This window comes from Sinocyclocheilus anshuiensis, unplaced genomic scaffold, assembly GCF_001515605.1.
Source record: "Sinocyclocheilus anshuiensis isolate Anshui unplaced genomic scaffold, SAMN03320099.WGS_v1.1 scaffold544, whole genome shotgun sequence".
Classification (NCBI taxonomy): domain Eukaryota; kingdom Metazoa; phylum Chordata; class Actinopteri; order Cypriniformes; family Cyprinidae; genus Sinocyclocheilus; species Sinocyclocheilus anshuiensis.
The window spans coordinates 1777912-1799023 of NW_015555763.1; the positions used below are offsets into that span (position 1 = coordinate 1777912).

A 21112-nucleotide genomic window follows, 5' to 3' on the forward strand; every position below is an offset into this window, starting at 1 on the left:
CTCACAATTCTGACTTTTTTCCTCAGAACTGCATGATAAAAACTTGCAATTGCAAGTTATAAAGTCAGAACTGCGAGATAGAAACTCACAATTCTGACTTTTTTCTCGCAACTGCAAGTTTACGTCTCGCAATTTCTACTTTTTTCTCGGAATTGTGTGATATAAACTCACAGTTGTGAGTTATGAAGTGAGAATTGTGAGGTATAAAATTGCAATTCTGACTTTCTTGTAATTGCAAGTTTATATCTTGGAATTCTGACTTTTTTAAAAAGGTAACTGACTTTTTATCACAATTCTGACTTTTCTGAATTCTGAATTGCATATGTAAATTATGAAGTAATTGCGAGATATAAACTCATAATTGCATGAAAAAAAAGCCAGAATTGTGAGTTATAAACTCGCAATTACAGGAAAAAAAAAGCCAGAATTGTGAGTTATAAACTCGCAATTACAGGAAAAAAAAGTCAGAATTGTGAGATAAAAAAATCAGAATTATCTTTTTTATTTTTATTCAGTGGCAGAAACGGGCTACCATATATGCCTGTGTTACTCGATAATTGCTGAGATTGGTACATTTATAAACAGCGATATTTTGCCTATATACAAATGGATTCTTATGGAAACAACTTTTCAAACAAACTATTGCTCTGTTTGTGCCTCTTTATAATCCATTTCTCATGTTCTTCTCATCTCTCCATCCACCCATCTCTTCAAATGGAAACGAAAATGTATCCATGATAACTAAAAGACTATTGGAGCTGACTGAGCTCTTGGTTGTGACTCAGTCTAGCTAGGCAGGTTTGAACAAGGCAAAAAAATACCACTGACGCTAATATCACATCTTTAACATCAAGAGAAACTTTCACGAACGCCTCGTGCAAGGCTGAGAAAGAGATTTGCTAACAGTGAAGGCGTATAAAATGGATGCAAAGTGCGCGAGATACAGGGACAGAATGAATTAAATGCAAAAAGCATGAAAGAACCATTAAGACTAAGCCTAAAATAGCCCATGCAAACACACACTGGCACACACATGCCCACATGCATGCATAAACACGTGTAGTTGTGTGGTGAAGGTCCTCTGAGCATTCTGCACTTAGTGGGTGCATTATTTATAGGGCAGGACTCATAGATTTACAGAATGCAAGCATGTGTGTGCATTTCTTGCACATCAACACACAATATTTAAAAGTAATAAGAAATTAAACAATAAGTTTGCAGATTTTAATCTTTGTATTGTTACAATATTGGTGTACTTTTCTCTGTGTTACCTGCACTCAGATATCCCGTTTATTTGTCAGCCACCACACCTCTGTTGATCCGACTGTCTCTGGGCAGGAATACAAAAATGCTGAACTTCAATCTGTAGTTTTAATAAAAGCCCTGACTATCAAAAGTCAGCCATTTTGCACCATCCATGACTTTTGAGTTACAAATAAATGTTTTTGGGAACACATTAATGCATAGTATGGAAACCTCTAATTGTGACTTTTCCACCATTCTGAGAAAAAAATGCAGAATTTCGAGATATAAACTCAGAATTGTGAGACAAACTTAGAATTCTGACTTTTTTCTTGCAATTGTTTATATCTCACAGCTCTGACTTTTCTTCTCAGAATATATCTAAACTCAGAATTGCAGGAAAAAAAGTCTGAATGGTGAGATAAAAAGTTCCATTTACATTTTTTTTGTCCCATGGCAGAAACAAGCTTCCATATAGTACACAAAACAAAATTTTTTAATTCAATTATTTACAATATAGACTTATTTTGTTATTAAAATAATATTTATTATTATTATTTGAGAGTTTTTGGCAAAACTCTTTAATTCATTGGGTGTCATACACTACACTATTTTTTTTTAATTTTTTTTTTTTAATTATGCATCAGGCATCCATAATCAGTAACGTGACGTAATGTGACGTTTTTCTAAGTGCAACAGAATTATTCAGTCAGAAAAAATGTAGGACAGGACTTGATTTTCTCTACTGGCAAAAAGTGGGTGTTGCTTGCTAAGAGGGATTTGTGACGTCACCCAAAAGGGAAAGTTATTTTTATAAAATATTATGAGCACAAGCATTTAAAAAAAAAAAAATAAAGTATAGTATTGTGCACAAAGGGAAGAAAGTAAAATGCATTAAGAAAGTAAATAGAGTAATTTTGAACTGGCTTTAACATGAACAAATGACGCAAGAAAAGGAAAAGAAAGGATCTCTTTGTTGCTGTGTTAAAGCTGTGTAGTAGTGGATCCAACGCTATATGCTCACCAACAATGATCACAATGGTGAAAGGACAGAAAATTAGAGTGCCAAGGGCCAATTACACCCCCTTCACTCCTACACACTCACACACAGCCATGCAGAGTATGAAATACACCCTCGTCTCATTCAATCAGATTGCCTACACAACTCCCCGAGCCCACCCACCTACGTAACTGCTACATCCCCCCCGGTCTCCTCATTTACAGAGAGAAAGCAATAAGGTAATCAGTTCTCCAGGTTTGAGCACTTTCAGCAGGGGCTTTGATGTATCCACTGAGACAAGGTTATTGTATTTTTTATATGGTAATTAGAACAGAATCTAATTTAAGTAAAGATGGATGACTGCATTGAACCAGTGCCTGCTTGTGTAGTTAAACTGATCATGTCGTTACTGTGGGAAGCGGTAGAAATGTGAACGACTTTGTTTAATAGGTCGGAGGAAATTCGGACGGGGTGAAGTGCAACACTGACCATGTGTTTGATTTTTATATACAGTATAGCTAGGTATTTTTGCTTGGATGGGCGGATTGTTCATTTCATGTGGAACAGCTTTTTAAACACCTCCATGTTGTTGCTACTGCATATGGATCTCTAAGACCACAGGCTTCTGCAGGCTCAGAGGACAGTCATCCAACGGCATGTGCTGGTCTTTGAGGGAAGAGTTAGTACAGACAGAAAAGCTTGTTGTCCGTCTGCTCTCTTATTAGCCTTTCTGTATCCCACAACAATAATCATGTATCCATACACACACACACACACAAACAGCCATTTTCAGGACTTTGTTGTATGTCGGCTCGGCGAATGTCTTTGTTCCTCTCTGACAGAACACTGATGCCACATATTGATTCCCCTCAGGCAGTGTGACCGTAGAAGCACAACCTGTGAGTCACAGTGACAGCACCATCAACTGACAGACTGCTCAATTCTGCTGCTTCATTCACCAACACAGCACATTTCAATCACATGCTACAGTTGTGCTCATAAGTTTACGTACCCCTTGCAGAATATGCAAAATGTTCATAATTTTAACAAAATAAGAGGGATCATGAAAATTGCATGTTATTTTTTTATTTAGTACTGTCTTGAATAAGCTATTTCACATAATGGATGTTTATATATACTCCACAAGACAAAATAATAACTGAATTTGTAAAAATGACCCCGTTCAAAAGTTTACATCCATCTTTTCACTCTGAGGACAGTTGAGGGACTTGTGCATAACAATTACAAATAGTCAAAACATTTAAGAACAATTTACACATCATCATCCTGTTCGAACGTTTACACCCCCACAGCTCTTAATCCATCGTGTTGCCTTCTTGAGCAACAGTAAATGTTTTGACCTTTTGTAATTGTTATGTATGAGTCCCTCAATTGTCCTCAGAGTGAAAAGATGGATCTCAAAATCATACAGTCACTGTTGGAAAGGGCTCAGATATGCAGAAGATGCTGGAAAACCAAAGAATGTGCAGGAGCTGGAGGATTTTTCAGAAGAACAACAGGCAGTTGAACTGTTCAGGACAAACAAGGGACTCATGAACAACTATCACAAAACATAAAAACAGTTGTGGATTATCCAGGAAACGACACACAGCATTAATATTCAAGGGTATGTAAACTTTTGAACGGGGTCATTTTTATAAATTCAGCTATTGTTTTGTCTTGTGGAGTATATTCTCATTCTCATAAACATCCATTATGTAAAATATCTTATTCAAGGCAGTACTAAATAAAACATAACATGCAATTTTCATGATCCCTCTTATTTTGTTAAAATTATGAACATTTTGCATATTCTGCAAGGGGTATGTAAACTTATGAGAGCAACTCTATATATAATTACAGTTTTCGCATTTATTTGGTCAAAAAATACAGTAAAAACAATAATATTGTGCAATATTATAAAAATTTTAAATCACTGTTTTCTAGCTGAATATATTTAAAAATGTAATGTATTGCTGTAATGGCAAAGCATAATTTTCAGCAGCCGTTACTCCAGTCTTCAGTGTTACATGATCCTTTAGTTCCTTCGGATATGATGATTTGCTGTTTAAGAAACATTCCTCATTTGGTAACACTTTACTATAAGGTTCCAATTAGTTAATGTTAGTTAATGTATTAACTATTATGAACAAACAATGAACATTTGAATACATGAATACATTTATTACAGTATTTATTAATCTTTGTTAATGTTAGTTAATGAAAAAACAGTTGTTCACTGTTAGTTCATGTTAATTCACAGTGCATTATCTAATGTTAACAAGCTTTTGCTTTTAATAATGCATTAGTAAATGTTGAAATTAACTAAGATTAATAAATTCTGTAGAAGTATGTTCATAGTTCATGTTAACTAAGTAGTTAACTAATGAACCTTATTGTGTTACCCCCTTATTTTTTTAATGTTGAAAACATTTTTTGTTGCTTAACATTTTTATGGAAACTGTGGTACACTATCATTTAAAAGTTTGGGGTAAGCTCGATTTAACAAAAAATAAAAATAAATAAATAAATTCATAATAAAAACAAACTGTGATGTACCAATAGGTTGTGTGTGTAAGGTTGTAGGACATGACATGACCTGCTGGCGTTTAGTACATCTCTTTCAAAGGGGATTAAACAAGCCTTCTCCTCTATGAGCTGAGCCTGGTCTTTGCCCATGCAGGCTGTGTGTGAGAGGCTGAAATCCTGCTTCTTTCTAAAATAGATGAGCTTCTGGTTGAAAGCCAAGTAGGGTGTGAGTTGTCTAAAGTACAGATAAAATTCCCTTTTTTTTATTTTTAAATATCTGATAAATTACCTGTTTAATTTACTCCTTGATTGTCCTTGGCTGAAGTCTTTCATCATTTCAACAAAACTTATACCAACTATGTTTTACTAACTATAGTCACTTATGTGAGTTATTGTGTGTTTAAATGGATGACTACTTTAAACTATTCAGACAAAGCTAGGATGTCAAAATTTGTCATACATTCAGCCCCACCCAATTACTCAGTCTGATGGTTCATAGTTCATGTTAACTAAGTAGTTAACTAATGAACCTTATTGTGTTACCCCCTTATTTTTTTAATGTTGAAAACATTTTTTGTTGCTTAACATTTTTATGGAAACTGTGGTACACTATCATTTAAAAGTTTGGGGTAAGCTCGATTTAACAAAAAATAAAAATAAATAAATAAATTCATAATTTACCCAGCCTTATGTTGTTCCAAACCTGTATGAGTTTCTTTCTTTTGTTGAACACATAAAATGTTGGTAACTAGTTGCTGGCAGTCAATGGTTACCAGCATTCTTCCAAAAATATTTTGTATTCAACAGAAGAAATTCATACATACAGGGGGGTGGGAGTAGGGGAGTTAAATATTTTAAATGGATGACTACTTTAAACTATTCAGACAAAGCTAGGATGTCAAAATTTGTCATACATTCAGCCCCACCCAATTACTCAGTCTGATGTAGTTAGCTCACAGGAAATTGACTGTGGAGAGTAAAACATGCTTCAACAAAGTTAAAATGCCTATCGTCTAATGGGAACTCTCAGGGGTTTTCGGCTATAGGGATGGTCAGGCTAATCATTTTTTCTCTGCTGTATTTTATTTAGGCTATTAATATTTCTTTGTTTCTACAAATTTTAAAAGTGTATTATTTACTGTCAATCAAAAACTTGGGGAAATGCAAAACTTAGCTTTGTCCTCACAGGAATAAATTACATTAAAATATATTCAATTGTAATAATATTTCACAATTTTACTGTGTTTACTGTATTTTTGATCAAGAGACAAACTCTTACTGACCTCAGACCTTTGAACAGTATGTAAATCCATGATATGGTAACAGACAAAACATTAATATGAAGTTATTTTGTAATATAAATGCAAAAATGCCAGTTGTGAATAGTCACAGTTAAATGGGTTGCAATGACAACCTTGTAAAGATGTCCTTAAGGCATGGTTATATTCACAATGTGGAACGGCCACTCCTACTTTACTGTTTGGGAAAGTGTATTGCTATGTTCAGAATTCTGTCCTTCTCTTTACATCTGTACTGGGATTACAGCATCTTTTCTTATTTAAGAGCTGAACACTGTACATTTTTGCAAAATCCAAACACATTTCGTATAGACTCAACTAGCACTTAAAAGAACCAAAGCAATTATCTCTGAAATCTGATGAATTAGAGAGATGGTATTTGGGTCTCGGTAGGTAGGCTAGATCTGCTGTTGCTGCATCCAGTTCCCAATCATGATGCTGATGGTGATGCTGGGGATGAGTAGGAGGAGGGAATCACCATAGCAATGGTGACGTCATCCCCCTTGCTCTAATTGGAGGAAACCCCGTGGCTACAAGTCAGAGTCTACGGGGCAGCCGAACACTTTCGTATCGGCCCGCCTCCATTCCCCGCGCTAATCAGCTATTGGATGATCACTTGAAGTAAAACGAGTGACAGGCGAGAAGCACGGGATCTGATTGGCTGACAGGCGGGATTAGCGACGTGCTACGGTAACACTTTCGACTGTCTTTCTCTACGACGTTTTTTTTCACTAGCCATCCAAGCTCACAGGCTATCAATCCGGTGGAGTCAACCATTGAACGAGAGGTGAGATGCAATATAATATATTTTAGCATTAAAGTTTTGTGTTTATTTATTATACAAGATTATATTCTTATATACAATTTATATTCTTTCAATGGACGGCGTAATCGGTATAACCGCGCGGTCGGTTGAGAGGCAGGAGGGGCTGCCAAACTGCGTCCATATCGATCAGGAAAAAGGGTTGATTTGCTTATTACAATGTAGTAAACATTTATTTACTTTTGATATGGGGCACTTGCATTATCCGACTGCGTATTTGATATATATTTGTTGTCTTAAAATAATAACATGTATTGGACAAGACGAGACCCATCGCTGTTAAAGGCGGGTCGTCAGATTGCTGTTAACGTTAATTGATTTTTAAAAGATGTTTAAAGAGTTATTTTGCTATAATTTGATCAAGATTTGATCTATTTGTGGTATAAACTAAAATGTATGGTAATATGCATATCTGACGGCTGAGATTGTCAAATATCGCCTTGTATAGTGAGCCAATAACCTCGTTGTTACGGAAATCAGGCTGGATTTCATTGATTAATATTGACTCCGTATGATTGTGATCGGAGTATTGAACTGCAGTGTCATATTTTGTGTATTTAAGATGACGTTAAAACAATGGGTCCACTTTGAAGATATGCACGTTTTAGTGAACAGGGCAGGGCTGTACAGATGTGTTAAGCTGCACACACACACACACACACACACACACACACACCCTTATCCGTGTCTCCGTGTTGCCTACCTAGAGAACATCTGACGGAACGCGCCCCAAAATGCTGTTTTGGTAGACAACTCACTAGGTTCTAAGACGAATTTTAGTCCGTGTGTAGCGAATGAAAGTGTAAGATTCTCACGGAAGGGCTTCTCTAACGGTGGTATGGATTTTGAGTCATTTCAGTGATTCGAATCGTTTGAATCATTAACCAAAAAGATTCGTTCGCTGATTCGTTCAGTGACTCTTTCTAATCGTTATGCCAGTAGGTGGCGACAAATTTGTCTTTTGATATGAACGATTCATTGACTCATTCTATTAACCGGTTTTGTTCGTTCAAGAGTAAGATATCCCAGTTCATTTATGACGAGATCCGCAGAGTTCACAATCAAATTGTGTTTTTGTTGATGAAATGCTCCACTTGTATTCAAATGCTTGTGCTAAAATCAGTCTGAAGCCATAAAAGTAGCCACACGTTGCAACAATGCATAGTCACTAATGTATGGTAGTGAACAGAATGATTTTTTCGCATAAATGATTCATGACCACTGTTCTCTAATCAATAAATGGAGTTTGACTGTCATAATCTTTCCTCCTCAGCCTCTCCAGGGATTAAGCAGTGGTTTATTCCCCTCCATTGATCAGTCGAGTGTCCCATAGACCTAGAAACACTCACAGACTTAAAGAAAAGCAGCAGGATGGACAGAACAGAGCTCATCCAGAAGGCGAAGCTGGCCGAGCAGGCTGAGCGCTATGATGATATGGCGACCTGTATGAAGTCGGTGACCGAAGCAGGATCCGAGCTGTCTAACGAGGAGAGAAACCTGCTATCTGTCGCCTATAAGAATGTGGTGGGCGCCCGGAGGTCTGCCTGGAGGGTCATCTCCAGCATCGAGCAGAAGACTGAAGGAAACGACAAGAAACTGCAGATGGTGAAGGAATACCGGGAGAAAGTGGAGTCTGAACTGCAGGATATCTGCAACGATGTGTTGGTGAGTATACATATTCATACAATGTAAAAGAGTAGTGTTACATTTTTAGATAAAATAATTTGCAATAGCAATGGATGAACAGGAAGAAAGAAAACACCAGTCACAATTAAGAATACAAATGTCTGTAACAGGGCTACACAATTAATTGAAATAAAACCAAAACTGGGATATGGCTTCGTGTGATTGATCAATTAATGAAATGCCTTACATGTTTTAGAGTTAAGCGTGGCACTGTGTTAATTTGCACACAAGCTGCTCATGAGCTGGTGTTTTCAGCAGGTTGTGTTTTCAACACAAACTCATCGCTACATGTGCTCTGTGTTTGGATCACTTATATTGTGCATTTGGGAACGCAATGTGCCATCTTCCCAAATAATATTTTGCAAGTGTTTGTAAAACAGCTATTGTCAACAAAAGAGAGGCTTCAAGGGCTTCTGGCAGTGTTTTGCCAAAATAACATCTTGATGGTTTAATAAAAAAAAAAAATACAATTATATTTTTTTATATTTTTATTTTGTGATTACTTTTATTATTTTATATAATTATTCACGATTAAATATTTTCCCCCAAATAGTGCAGCCCTAGTCTGTAATAAATACCAATCCAAATCAGTATGCAAATACTACAAAGATGTCATGTCATTACTGTAGGATTGATTATTTTTTTCTTTTTCTTTTTTTTAATGTGCAATTTTGAATCTGGTCTTTGCTGAATTAATCACAAGCAAGAGTGTTGTTTTAAATATATGCACTGCTGTGATTTGACCTTATTCATACGATATGATTCATATTCATATGATATGATTCATATGTTATTATATGAGTATGTTCACTACATGTGTGACATGGTAGAGAATATGTCCTCTTTTCTGATGGAACAGCAGCCCAGTTTTGTCTCTTGCTGGAGACGACGGTGTCTATATTAAGGGGAGCATGCCAAGTCTTGTACAAGGGCAGTCACCGGCTCATTGTTTTTATATCTAGAATATGTAGTGATGATGAGTCCAGTTAGAAGCTGTGCAGTTTGTATTTAATACCTTTTTGTATAGCAAACCTACCTTGATCAAATTGGTATTATGTATAAAGAGAAGTGCTTCCTTTTAGACCCTTCCCACAGAAGGAAGTGTTTGTTTATATAATCAAATCATGCCCCTGACTTGAGATGTTCAAAGTTCAGCAGTGGGTGTGTGTAAAGGTGCATTCAGGTGCAGTTCTGTAACGCTTTTTGAATGCCTGCTGGGTAATAGTGAGCTATGCAGTTCCTCATTCTCAGTGTTTGTGCTACTGGTGGAATAATTTAGCTTTATCCACTCTGACACTTTGTTTCTTGAAGGAGGTTTGTTCCAAAAATGGAAGCTGTGGTTTATTTTCTCACAGAAAGAGCTGAAATTGTAGCATGAGGCTCTTATTGTGGTCTATTCCTAGAGAAGACCATAATTAATTACCATTAGACCGTGTTTTATGTGTGAGTGTTTTGTATAGACAATTGCTAAATATAGTATTGTACATTGTATTATTCACTAATGTCTCATGTAGTGGTCTCCCAATGTTTTTTTTTTTTTAAATGTTAGATGCCAGTACTATGTAAGCCACCTATGTACATAATAGGCCTACAATTTAGTGACATCATATGAGTTATAGACAAAGTTGATAATTATTAAATATATTCATTTTTTTAAAATTAGTATTGGATAATAATTATCAGTATTGTTCAGTATTGGATATTAATTCAACCCTCTACGGACACCTTGGCAATTGACTTGATGAGATGTTCAAAGTTCAGCAGTGGGTGTGTGTAAAGGTGCATTCAGGTGCAGTTCTGTAACGCTTTTCGAATGCCTGCTGGGTAATAGTGAGCTATGCAGTTCCTCATTCTCAGTGTTTGTGCTACTGGTGGAATAATTTAGCTTTATCCACTCTGACACTTTGTTTCTTTAAATAAAAGCAATAATGTTTAATGTTGCCTGAAGGAGGTTTGTTCCAAAAATGGAAGCTGTGGTTTATTTTCTCACAGAAAGAGCTGAAATTGTAGCATGAGGCTCTTATTGTGGTCTATTCCTAGAGAAGACCATAATTAATTACCATTAGACCGTGTTTTATGTGTGAGTGTTTTGTATAGACAATTGCTAAATATAGTATTGTACATTGTATTATTCACTAATGTCTCATGTAGTGGTCTCCCAATGTTTTTTTTTTTTTAAATGTTAGATGCCAGTACTATGTAAGCCACCTATGTACATAATAGGCCTACAATTTAGTGACATCATATGAGTTATAGACAAAGTTGATAATTATTAAATATATTCATTTTTTTAAAATTAGTATTGGATAATAATTATCAGTATTGTTCAGTATTGGATATTAATTCAACCCTCTACGGACACCTTGGCAATTGAATCGCCATTGGCTATTATATATATATAATAAATGTTTGTAAAATGGCACAGTTTTTTTAAATATCTGAAAGTACACTCTTAACATCAGTCAGTCAAGCATTATAATATGATAATCAAGTATTATTTAATGATAGAACTTTAGTAATTAGAATTTAAACTTGAAATTTAAAAGTCATTTTAATTGAACGTAGGATTGGTGGTAGTGCTTTTTTGGTCATTCAGTGTTTCTGTAAAAAAATTGGGAAAAAACAAACAAAAATACTGATAAGATAATGATGATACGAATTCTATTAATAAGAACACTATAAAACGCACTAAGGATTAATGAGCTGCTGGATTAATGGATATTAATCAGGTTGTGTGCGTTCGCTCGAACTGATTTGCTGAAATCAAAACAGGGACGATAATAAGTGAGCGCCAGCCAATGAGATTGCCGTTTGCGCATTAGTTCCGCCCACTAGCGGAGAAAGCGGTAGTTCTTAAAAGCTAAAGAATTCCAAAGGAACGCTGTTATTTTGACAGGAAAATACAACAAAGAATATTGTTTACATGTCGCGCGTCAATTCAGAGTCAGAGTAAAATCTGAGAATTTATTAGCCATTGGCTAATATTAGACATCATTTAGTCGCCCAGAGTGAAGATTTAGTCGCATATGCGAGTGATTTACTTGCAATGTAGAGGGTTGTTAATTGGATATGTCATCTATTTTTTACACATCTAACAGTGTTTTTAGTGTTTTTAATCTTGAAACTACTACTATTAATTTAAATGTAAACTTTAGTAAATCTCAAAATTAATATCCATTTTTCTTAATGTACATAATGCTGTGATGCCTAAATCAACTTGTAGCATTTAAAACAATTGATTTTAGTGTTTCATTTTAATTTAATTAGACAAAATAGTGTAGAATATTAAAGTCGTGCTGTAACTGAAGTAGCGACAGAAGACTGAATTGTGACATTGTGATTAACAATTATCAAAATTCTTATAAAAAAAGTCCTAAAATATATGGATCAATTGTTCACAATATTTAGAAAATAGATGGGTGAATTTCCGTTTCATGCCAACTTCGGCCATTTATTGATTATCTGCCATCACATGAAAATATTTATTGGTTTTATCGGTTTCTACCTGGTCTTCCAGAAAGTGCTTCCTGTGGAAATACAAAATATTCACAATCAGCCACTGTCTTTCTGGTAAATCAGTGGGGCTGTTATCAGTGGTTTTGCTGTAGTCTGGTCTAAACCCACACTGTAAAAAAAATTCCGTAAAATTTACGGTAAATTTGCCGGAATTTTACTGTAAAAAATACGGTAGCAACGTTTTAGGTTTTACGGTTTTAACTTAAATTTACAGTTAAATACCGTAATTTCATTAACTGATATAATGTTAATATACCAACCTATTGAAGTACTGAAATCTGGTTTGTACCTTTGTAATAAACTGGTAACCACCAAATGCAGTTCACGGTCATTTTTTACAGTGCATGTAAGCGGTGAACTGTGTTTGTGCAGTGAGTCATGGCCGGTTTCTGTGCACGGCTTTAGCGAGAACTCCAGCTTGATTTCCCAGCTCGTCTGTGATAACTGAGGGTGTGTCTGTGACTCATCTCACTGTTGAATCTGCTCTGGGATCAAGGTTGTTCCACACCCCCACCTGTCCAGACAGCCTGCCACATGCTGCCAGCTCTCATACTCTCAGTAGGGAGGACTACGCTCACTGAACAAGTGGCAAGTGTTTCCTGCATTTATCATTGATTTATATTTGTTGAACATCAGGGGAATGTATAAAGACATTCACCTGTATGTGTTCATGATCAACAACTAAAAATATCTGGAGTCTGACCATAATTATCTTGAAATGTATTGTTGAATGTGGTTCTTTTGTTACAAATCCACCACTTTCACTGTAGCTGGCGTGAACTTAGAAATGTAACTTCTCAGAAAGGGATTTTGGTTCCAGAATGTACAGAAATTACTGTTTGCACACTAAACCCTCACTGAGATGTGATTTCTATAAATTCATCCCATTTATAGCACCAACACTAAAAATATTAAAGCTTAAACAATGATGGAAGACTAGTTGACAATCCTTACTATACGTTACTTTTTTACTATAAGTTTGGGGTCAATGAGATTTTGTTTTGTTTTGAAGTCTCTTATGCTCAACAAGCCTCAAAAATACAGTTAAATACTAATATTGTGAAAGATTACAATTTAAAATAGGTTTTCTATTTTAATATATTTTCAAATTTATTCCTGTGATGCAAAGCTGAATTTTTAGCAGCCATTATTCCAGTCTTCAGTGTCACATGATCCTTCAGAAGTCATTCTAATATGCTGATTTTACCCTCAAGAAACATTTCTTATAACTATTGCAAATCGCAGTTGTGCTGCTCAATATTTTGTGGAAACTGATATGAAAAGGTAATATAAGTGCATCCAGATAAATGAAGCCTAATACAAAGATTGTTAATGCTCAGTTTTGTACTATTTTATGTACATCTGCTTTTAGTCTTCTCAGAAGCTTCTAAATTTTTAGGTCAGAAATGGGAAGCTGGGATAGCACTGACCTTGTTTCTCTGGATTGGTCATCAGTGACTGGCATCTCTGTGCTGAGAATCCCTGACAAGTGTGAAGAATGAAAAAAATGCTCTGGCAGGCCTTTCTACTCAGGCAAGCAAGAAGAAACAGGCCCTCATGTCAGAGAATGTTTCTAACACTTGGTTTTGTCTGTTTTGAAGCTTCTGGGTGCAGTCTGTACTCCTCAAGACAAAACATTATTTACAGGCCTTTCATAAAGGGAGATTCTGTCATTTACTCATCACAAAAGGAGTTGTTTTGAAATACTGTACAATGGAAGTCAATTGACTTTCATTGTAAGGCCAAAAACATATGTTCCACAGAATAAAGTCAGTCATTCAGGGTGAGTGATTGTTGACTCAATTTTTATTTTTGGGTGAACTATCCTGTTAATCACTGAGTGAGCAATGAAATGTTGGACTATCCTAGATTTGAGCAAACCTCCTACCAGTTCAGCATGTTTCCTGTTTCCTTATGATTTCTGTTGTAATGGTGTTTGCGAAGCACAGAAGCAGAACGCTGTGATGTGTAGGAGGATGGAGAGAAATATTAAGCTCTTGATGGTGCATTTTTTGACCTGATCTTACCATAGCGTGGTAAGGAGTGGGTCATACCTCATGATGTTGTGTTGGCCTTTCTGTGGTAATCTGTCTCATCCTTGGTGTGGTGGTTAATCTGGTATTTACCCGTGCCTTAAAGCTGTTGCTTTCCCTGAAACAGATTACTGTTAGATGGGTAGACGGATGCAGAGATAGAGCTTCAGCTCTCTGAGACGGAGATTAAGTTTAATCCTGGACTAAAACGAAGGAGGGAAATCCCTTGAAACTGCTTCGAGTCTGCATGGGAACGGCACTAACAGGAGGATGAGCTGATATTTAGCCTGTATTTAAGATCATTCACCTGGTGGTTTGCATGTTTCTTGGGGCCTAAAGAAATTACATGAAGAAAGTGTCTAAATGTGGACTTCAAGCTTTTCCTCCATTTAATTTCTTTCTTTTACTCTTCTTCTACAGGAGCTGCTGAACAAATATTTAATCCAGAATTCCACAAATCCTGAGAGCAAAGTCTTCTACCTGAAGATGAAGGGCGACTACTACAGATACCTTGCTGAAGTCGCCTCAGGAGACGACAAGAAAAGTAAGAATGTTTGGCTGCTGGTTTTGTGGGTTTTACAAACATTTCCGTAAAATGTAGGACTGGACTTTCCTTGGTATGATGTAACTGGAAACATCTAAACAAGGGGAAGTTTGTCTTGTGTCTGAGTATAGGCTGATCATTATCTGCTCAATACAGATACTCATTCTCACCAACAAATTTTTGAACTTTCTTTTTGGCTCATATTAGCAATTTCATATTTATATTTTTGGGATTGACCTAGTTTTAGCAGCGTTTCTTTTTGTAGGTTTGTGTTCCTCAACAGTAAGGATTTTTTATTTTATTTTATTCTTTTTGCTGCCAACATTTTCACTGGCCCCACCAGAAAAACATATGCAATAAAACATTTTTAAAACGTAGTGTTTGTAGTATTATTTATTATATTATCAAAAATGTTTAAGTAAAGTATTTATTATATTAATTATACTATTAGTAGTATTTATTATATTTATTTAATATTTATTCTTTTTGTTTGAAAAGGCCTGCGCCCTTGCTAAACAGGTACTTTTGAAATGACCATGCTTGCTGTATATCGTTGATTTTATGATATATAAACTTTCATTTTTTTAAGAATGTGTTTTTGTACAAATTTAGGCATTTGATGAGGCCATAGCAGAGCTTGATACGCTGAATGAAGAGTCTTACAAAGACAGCACTCTTATCATGCAGCTACTGAGAGACAACCTCACAGTAAGTAACGGCAGAGAAATTTCATTTTCTCACAGGTGATTCCATTTTTGAGGGCAAACATGACCAGTTATGGTTTGATATAGTGGTGTGATGTACCATAAAAACGGAGAGATGCAATTTAAGAGATGAGTCAAGGAGAAAATGACCATTGTTTTCAGTGCTAGCATTAACAAACTATTAGAAAAATTTTTGTTAATTGAAATATAGCTTAAATAATATTATTAGATAAAAAAAAAAAAAAGAAAAGAAATGTTGCCTTGGCAAATGACTGAAATACTAAAATTACTAATTAAATAAAAAATGTTTGGAAATGTAATTACAGATACACATGAATTTAAAATGAAAACTGAAAATACAAAAATAAAGGCTAGATGAAAATATCAATAAAAACTATAACAGTATACTGTATGACGAATACTAAAATAATACGGAATGTGTTCTGACCATGTCATATTTTCCTCTTCCAACAGTTATGGACATCCGACAACGCACCAGATGAGGGAGAAGGAGGCGAGGGAGGAGAGAACTAGACCACACGCTCCTTCAGCTCCGACCTTTTTACACATCTCCATTCCTTATCACTCCATGTCAGAATTCCTCCAGTAAAGATCAAACCCATGATTAACAAAGAGCTGTTTATGAAAAAAAAAAAAAGTGCAGTGCAGCTTTTGGACAAGAAAAGAAAGATATTTGGGGTGAAACCCTGTTCCTTAGTTTGTTTGTCTTGGCCTTTCATAATGTGCAGTTTCTGCTGTAGAAAAGTATGACTAGTGTCATTTTATACAAACATAATCCTAAAGTAATAGCTAATGGAAAATAAATTAATGAATAAATTAAAAATAAGGACATGCATTTCATCACAGGTAAGTCTGAGACTAAAAAGTAATCGCAGGGATATTAAAAGCATTTAGACAACCATATACACCTACTGTATCATGTACTTTAACACTCTTACCTGTTTGACCTAAGCACTACCACGGGTTGTGCACTTCCACTGAAAGCAGTGATCAGTCAAGCTTTAAATAGTTCAATATGGAAATTTTAAAAAGACACTTGTTGAAATGGCGTACGTTTCAAACAGCATTTTAATTGGAAATATTAGCATCTGCAGTGGTATGTAGTATCTGACGATCCTCAGTTTATGAACGGTTTAATAATATATTTACTGTTTTTTACTTGATTTTGGCCTGTTTAGTGTTCCCTTTGCTTTTATTTTATGGAAACCATCCATAGAAATTAAAAGCATTTGTAAGACGACTTAGGGCATAGGGCATATTTGATTTGATTTGTTTAGTAATGCTATGATAAAAGTGAAACTGTTTGGCTAGCAGTACCCCACTAGCATGCAGACCAATTCTGACACAATCTGTGGCACAGTTCGGGAATATGGTTTTGATGGTCACCTATAAACAACCCACTCTAGAAACTTGTTTCACATAACACATGTTATGAATGATAGAAACCAGGAACGAGTATCTTGATTCTGACTGCTTGTGAATTTGTGTTGTTGGCAGATAACATTGCCTGTGTATGTCCAGAACACTGGAATGAGAATCAGTTGCCAATATTAAAGTTCTGATACTTTTCAATGCTTTGTGCACAGGTGTGTGGTTGTCCAGAGAGTGTCATTATAGATTTGACCACTATTACATGTTTTGCTTCTCCTTTTTGTCTTTTATTCTATTGTGTATGTGATTTTTGTTTTTGTTTTTCTCTCTTTTTTTTTTTTAATTTCCCATGAATTTTAGTCTCACAAAAGCCTTGTGAAAATGTTTTATGCCCTATGTATGTTATGAAACATGCTTAATTACATTTTATAAACCAGTTTGCTGTCTTGTTTTTGTTTTTTTTTGCCTAATTTTTAACTGGAAGTAATTCAATTAAATTCAAAATTGCTTTATTGGCATGACTGTAAATGATACAATATTGCCAAAGCTTAGTATACATGTACAAAAATATATAAAATAATAATATAATAACAACAATAATAATTAAATAAACATCACAGTAATAGAATGGAATATTATAACATCTTAGAAGTAACTTTGGAGAGTTATACGGGAGATCTGGACTAGTTGCCCAAAGGGCTCTATCTAAGTCACTGTAAGGTTGCAAGTTAAAAGTCAGTTTGCACAAATGTCTTGTGTCTTGTTTTGTTGGTTTGAAACATATAATTCAAAGCGGTGTTGAGCTCAATCCTCCAAACCTAAATTTGTTTATATTTTAGAAGTAACATCGTACACACTGACAAAAGCCAGAAAGAATCAAACTCATCTGTGTTCTTTGGATAAAGTTGTCACCCATAGAATTATTAGAATAGTTATATCAGTTATAAATGTGTGTGCGTGTGTATATATATATACTGTATATATATGGGTAGTTGACAAATAGGCAGTAAAAATGTTTTTTTTTGTAAAAGACCATTTTTGAAGAAGATACATATATGTATGTAGTGTGAAGTCTGATGTTTGAGAAAATGTAAGGGGTCACTAACTTTGTCGATTATTTCAGTTTTTGTTTTTTTACATTTTTACTGATCTTTTTAAAGATTTTTTTTTTTAAGATACTTTGAGATAAAACAAATTCTTTTGTGTGTTACACTATAGGACATTATGTCACACTAAAGGACAGAAATGGTAGTTATTGCTTTAAATAGAAGGTGAGAAGTATTACATTAAAGTATTTCTATTTAACTTTAAGCATGTCAAAGGAGAAGGAAAGTTTAATTTTGACACAAACAATATCAACATGTTTTTTAAACAAAATAATTTTAATCAACAAACTTCAGTCATTTAGTCACTTGGTCAATCAGTGTGTTACTGAAACTCTTCTAGAGCCTCCACACTTGATCTGCAGTAATTTTTTTAATTGCATGGCTGTTTTTATTTTAAGGCATCATTTAGATTCTATTTACTTTCTGCATCGCTCTCTTATGATCCCTGTTAATTTTCACTCTATATTTCTGTGTCCTCACTCAGACTCATTTCTCTCCCTCAATTCTTTGTTTCAAAAACAAAGTATGACATTTTATATTTTCATAATACTTTATAACAGTACAAGTTTTCTGCAAAAACATCAGAAAATAGTTTAATTAATGTAATTACTGCATTTAAGAACATTGAAAATGTTTAGTAATTTTAAAGTCTAACAGCACCCCATATAGTATGACAAAAAAATCCTGGAAATGTTACTTTCTATTCTATTCTATTTACTCTAACCTTTAGATAACCTTTACCCAAATATTACACTAGACATTACCTTGTCTACCGAATTATTATTATGAAGAAGACATAACTCACATAGTATAACACATGCTTCAGCACCCTCAGTTAGTTGTGACTAATTTACATATTTTCATTTTTTTCCCGATTTTTTTGTTATTCCAAAATAAATAGGGAAGCAAACACTGAAGATAGCATTTCCAGTTTTAATTCTGCAGAAGCTTATATTAAAACCATAATAAAATGTTAAGTGAAAAGCTTGTATATAAGAATATGCTTAAAGGCCCTGGGGCTAAGCAGCCGTAACTGATTTGATTTCACTTTTTAAATCGACAAGATTCAGTTTGGATACATTTGCCATGTGTATTTGAAGACGTTGACACAACTACACTTTTCACAATTAATTAAATATACAATCGATTTCGTTATTCAAGTACAGGACTTTTATTGTGAAATGTTTTGAAACGTCGACCAGAAAAGTAATCGCAGGGATATTAAAAGCATTTAGACAACCATATACACCTACTGTATCATGTACTTTAACACTCTTACCTGTTTGACCTAAGCACTACCACGGGTTGTGCACTTCCACTGAAAGCAGTGATCAGTCAAGCTTTAAATAGTTCAATATGGAAATTTTAAAAAGACACTTGTTGAAATGGCGTACGTTTCAAACAGCATTTTAATTGGAAATATTAGCATCTGCAGTGGTATGTAGTATCTGACGATCCTCAGTTTATGAACGGTTTAATAATATATTTACTGTTTTTTACTTGATTTTGGCCTGTTTAGTGTTCCCTTTGCTTTTATTTTATGGAAACCATCCATAGAAATTAAAAGCATTTGTAAGACGACTTAGGGCATAGGGCATATTTGATTTGATTTGTTTAGTAATGCTATGATAAAAGTGAAACTGTTTGGCTAGCAGTACCCCACTAGCATGCAGACCAATTCTGACACAATCTGTGGCACAGTTCGGGAATATGGTTTTGATGGTCACCTATAAACAACCCACTCTAGAAACTTGTTTCACATAACACATGTTATGAATGATAGAAACCAGGAACGAGTATCTTGATTCTGACTGCTTGTGAATTTGTGTTGTTGGCAGATAACATTGCCTGTGTATGTCCAGAACACTGGAATGAGAATCAGTTGCCAATATTAAAGTTCTGATACTTTTCAATGCTTTGTGCACAGGTGTGTGGTTGTCCAGAGAGTGTCATTATAGATTTGACCACTATTACATGTTTTGCTTCTCCTTTTTGTCTTTTATTCTATTGTGTATGTGATTTTTGTTTTTGTTTTTCTCTCTCTTTTTTTTTTTAAATTTCCCATGAATTTTAGTCTCACAAAAGCCTTGTGAAAATGTTTTATGCCCTATGTATGTTATGAAACATGCTTAATTACATTTTATAAACCAGTTTGCTGTCTTGTTTTTGTTTTTTTTTGCCTAATTTTTAACTGGAAGTAATTCAATTAAATTCAAAATTGCTTTATTGGCATGACTGTAAATGATACAATATTGCCAAAGCTTAGTATACATGTACAAAAATATATAAAATAATAATATAATAACAACAATAATAATTAAATAAACATCACAGTAATAGAATGGAATATTATAACATCTTAGAAGTAACTTTGGAGAGTTATACGGGAGATCTGGACTAGTTGCCCAAAGGGCTCTATCTAAGTCACTGTAAGGTTGCAAGTTAAAAGTCAGTTTGCACAAATGTCTTGTGTCTTGTTTTGTTGGTTTGAAACATATAATTCAAAGCGGTGTTGAGCTCAATCCTCCAAACCTAAATTTGTTTATATTTTAGAAGTAACATCGTACACACTGACAAAAGCCAGAAAGAATCAAACTCATCTGTGTTCTTTGGATAAAGTTGTCACCCATAGAATTATTAGAATAGTTATATCAGTTATAAATGTGTGTGCGTGTGTATATATATATATACTGTATATATATGGGTAGTTGACAAATAGGCAGTAAAAATGTTTTTTTTTGTAAAAGACCATTTTTGAAGAAGATACATATATGTATGTAGTGTGAAGTCTGATGTTTGAGAAAATGTAAGGGGTCACTAACTTTGTCGATTATTTCAGTTTTTGTTTTTTTACATTTTTACTGATCTTTTTAAAGATTTTTTTTTTTAAGATACTTTGAGATAAAACAAATTCTTTTGTGTGTTACACTATAGGACATTATGTCACACTAAAGGACAGAAATGGTAGTTATTGCTTTAAATAGAAGGTGAGAAGTATTACATTAAAGTATTTCTATTTAACTTTAAGCATGTCAAAGGAGAAGGAAAGTTTAATTTTGACACAAACAATATCAACATGTTTTTTAAACAAAATAATTTTAATCAACAAACTTCAGTCATTTAGTCACTTGGTCAATCAGTGTGTTACTGAAACTCTTCTAGAGCCTCCACACTTGATCTGCAGTAATTTTTTTAATTGCATGGCTGTTTTTATTTTAAGGCATCATTTAGATTCTATT

At 34.5% G+C, this 21112-nt stretch overlaps 1 protein-coding gene across 1 annotated transcript; it reads left to right on the forward strand.

Moving 5' to 3' along the window:
- Positions 1–6746: 6746 nt before the first annotated feature.
- Positions 6747–17204, forward strand: LOC107674035 (14-3-3 protein zeta/delta-like). The gene is made up of 6 exons (XM_016467893.1): positions 6747–6856; positions 8166–8557; positions 14548–14700; positions 15161–15190; positions 15284–15379; positions 15850–17204. Exons 2-6 carry the CDS (start codon positions 8264–8266, stop codon positions 15907–15909), a joined length of 633 nt encoding a protein of 210 aa, XP_016323379.1. The 5' UTR covers positions 6747–6856; positions 8166–8263; the 3' UTR covers positions 15910–17204.
- The last annotated feature ends 3908 nt before the right edge of the window (positions 17205–21112 follow it).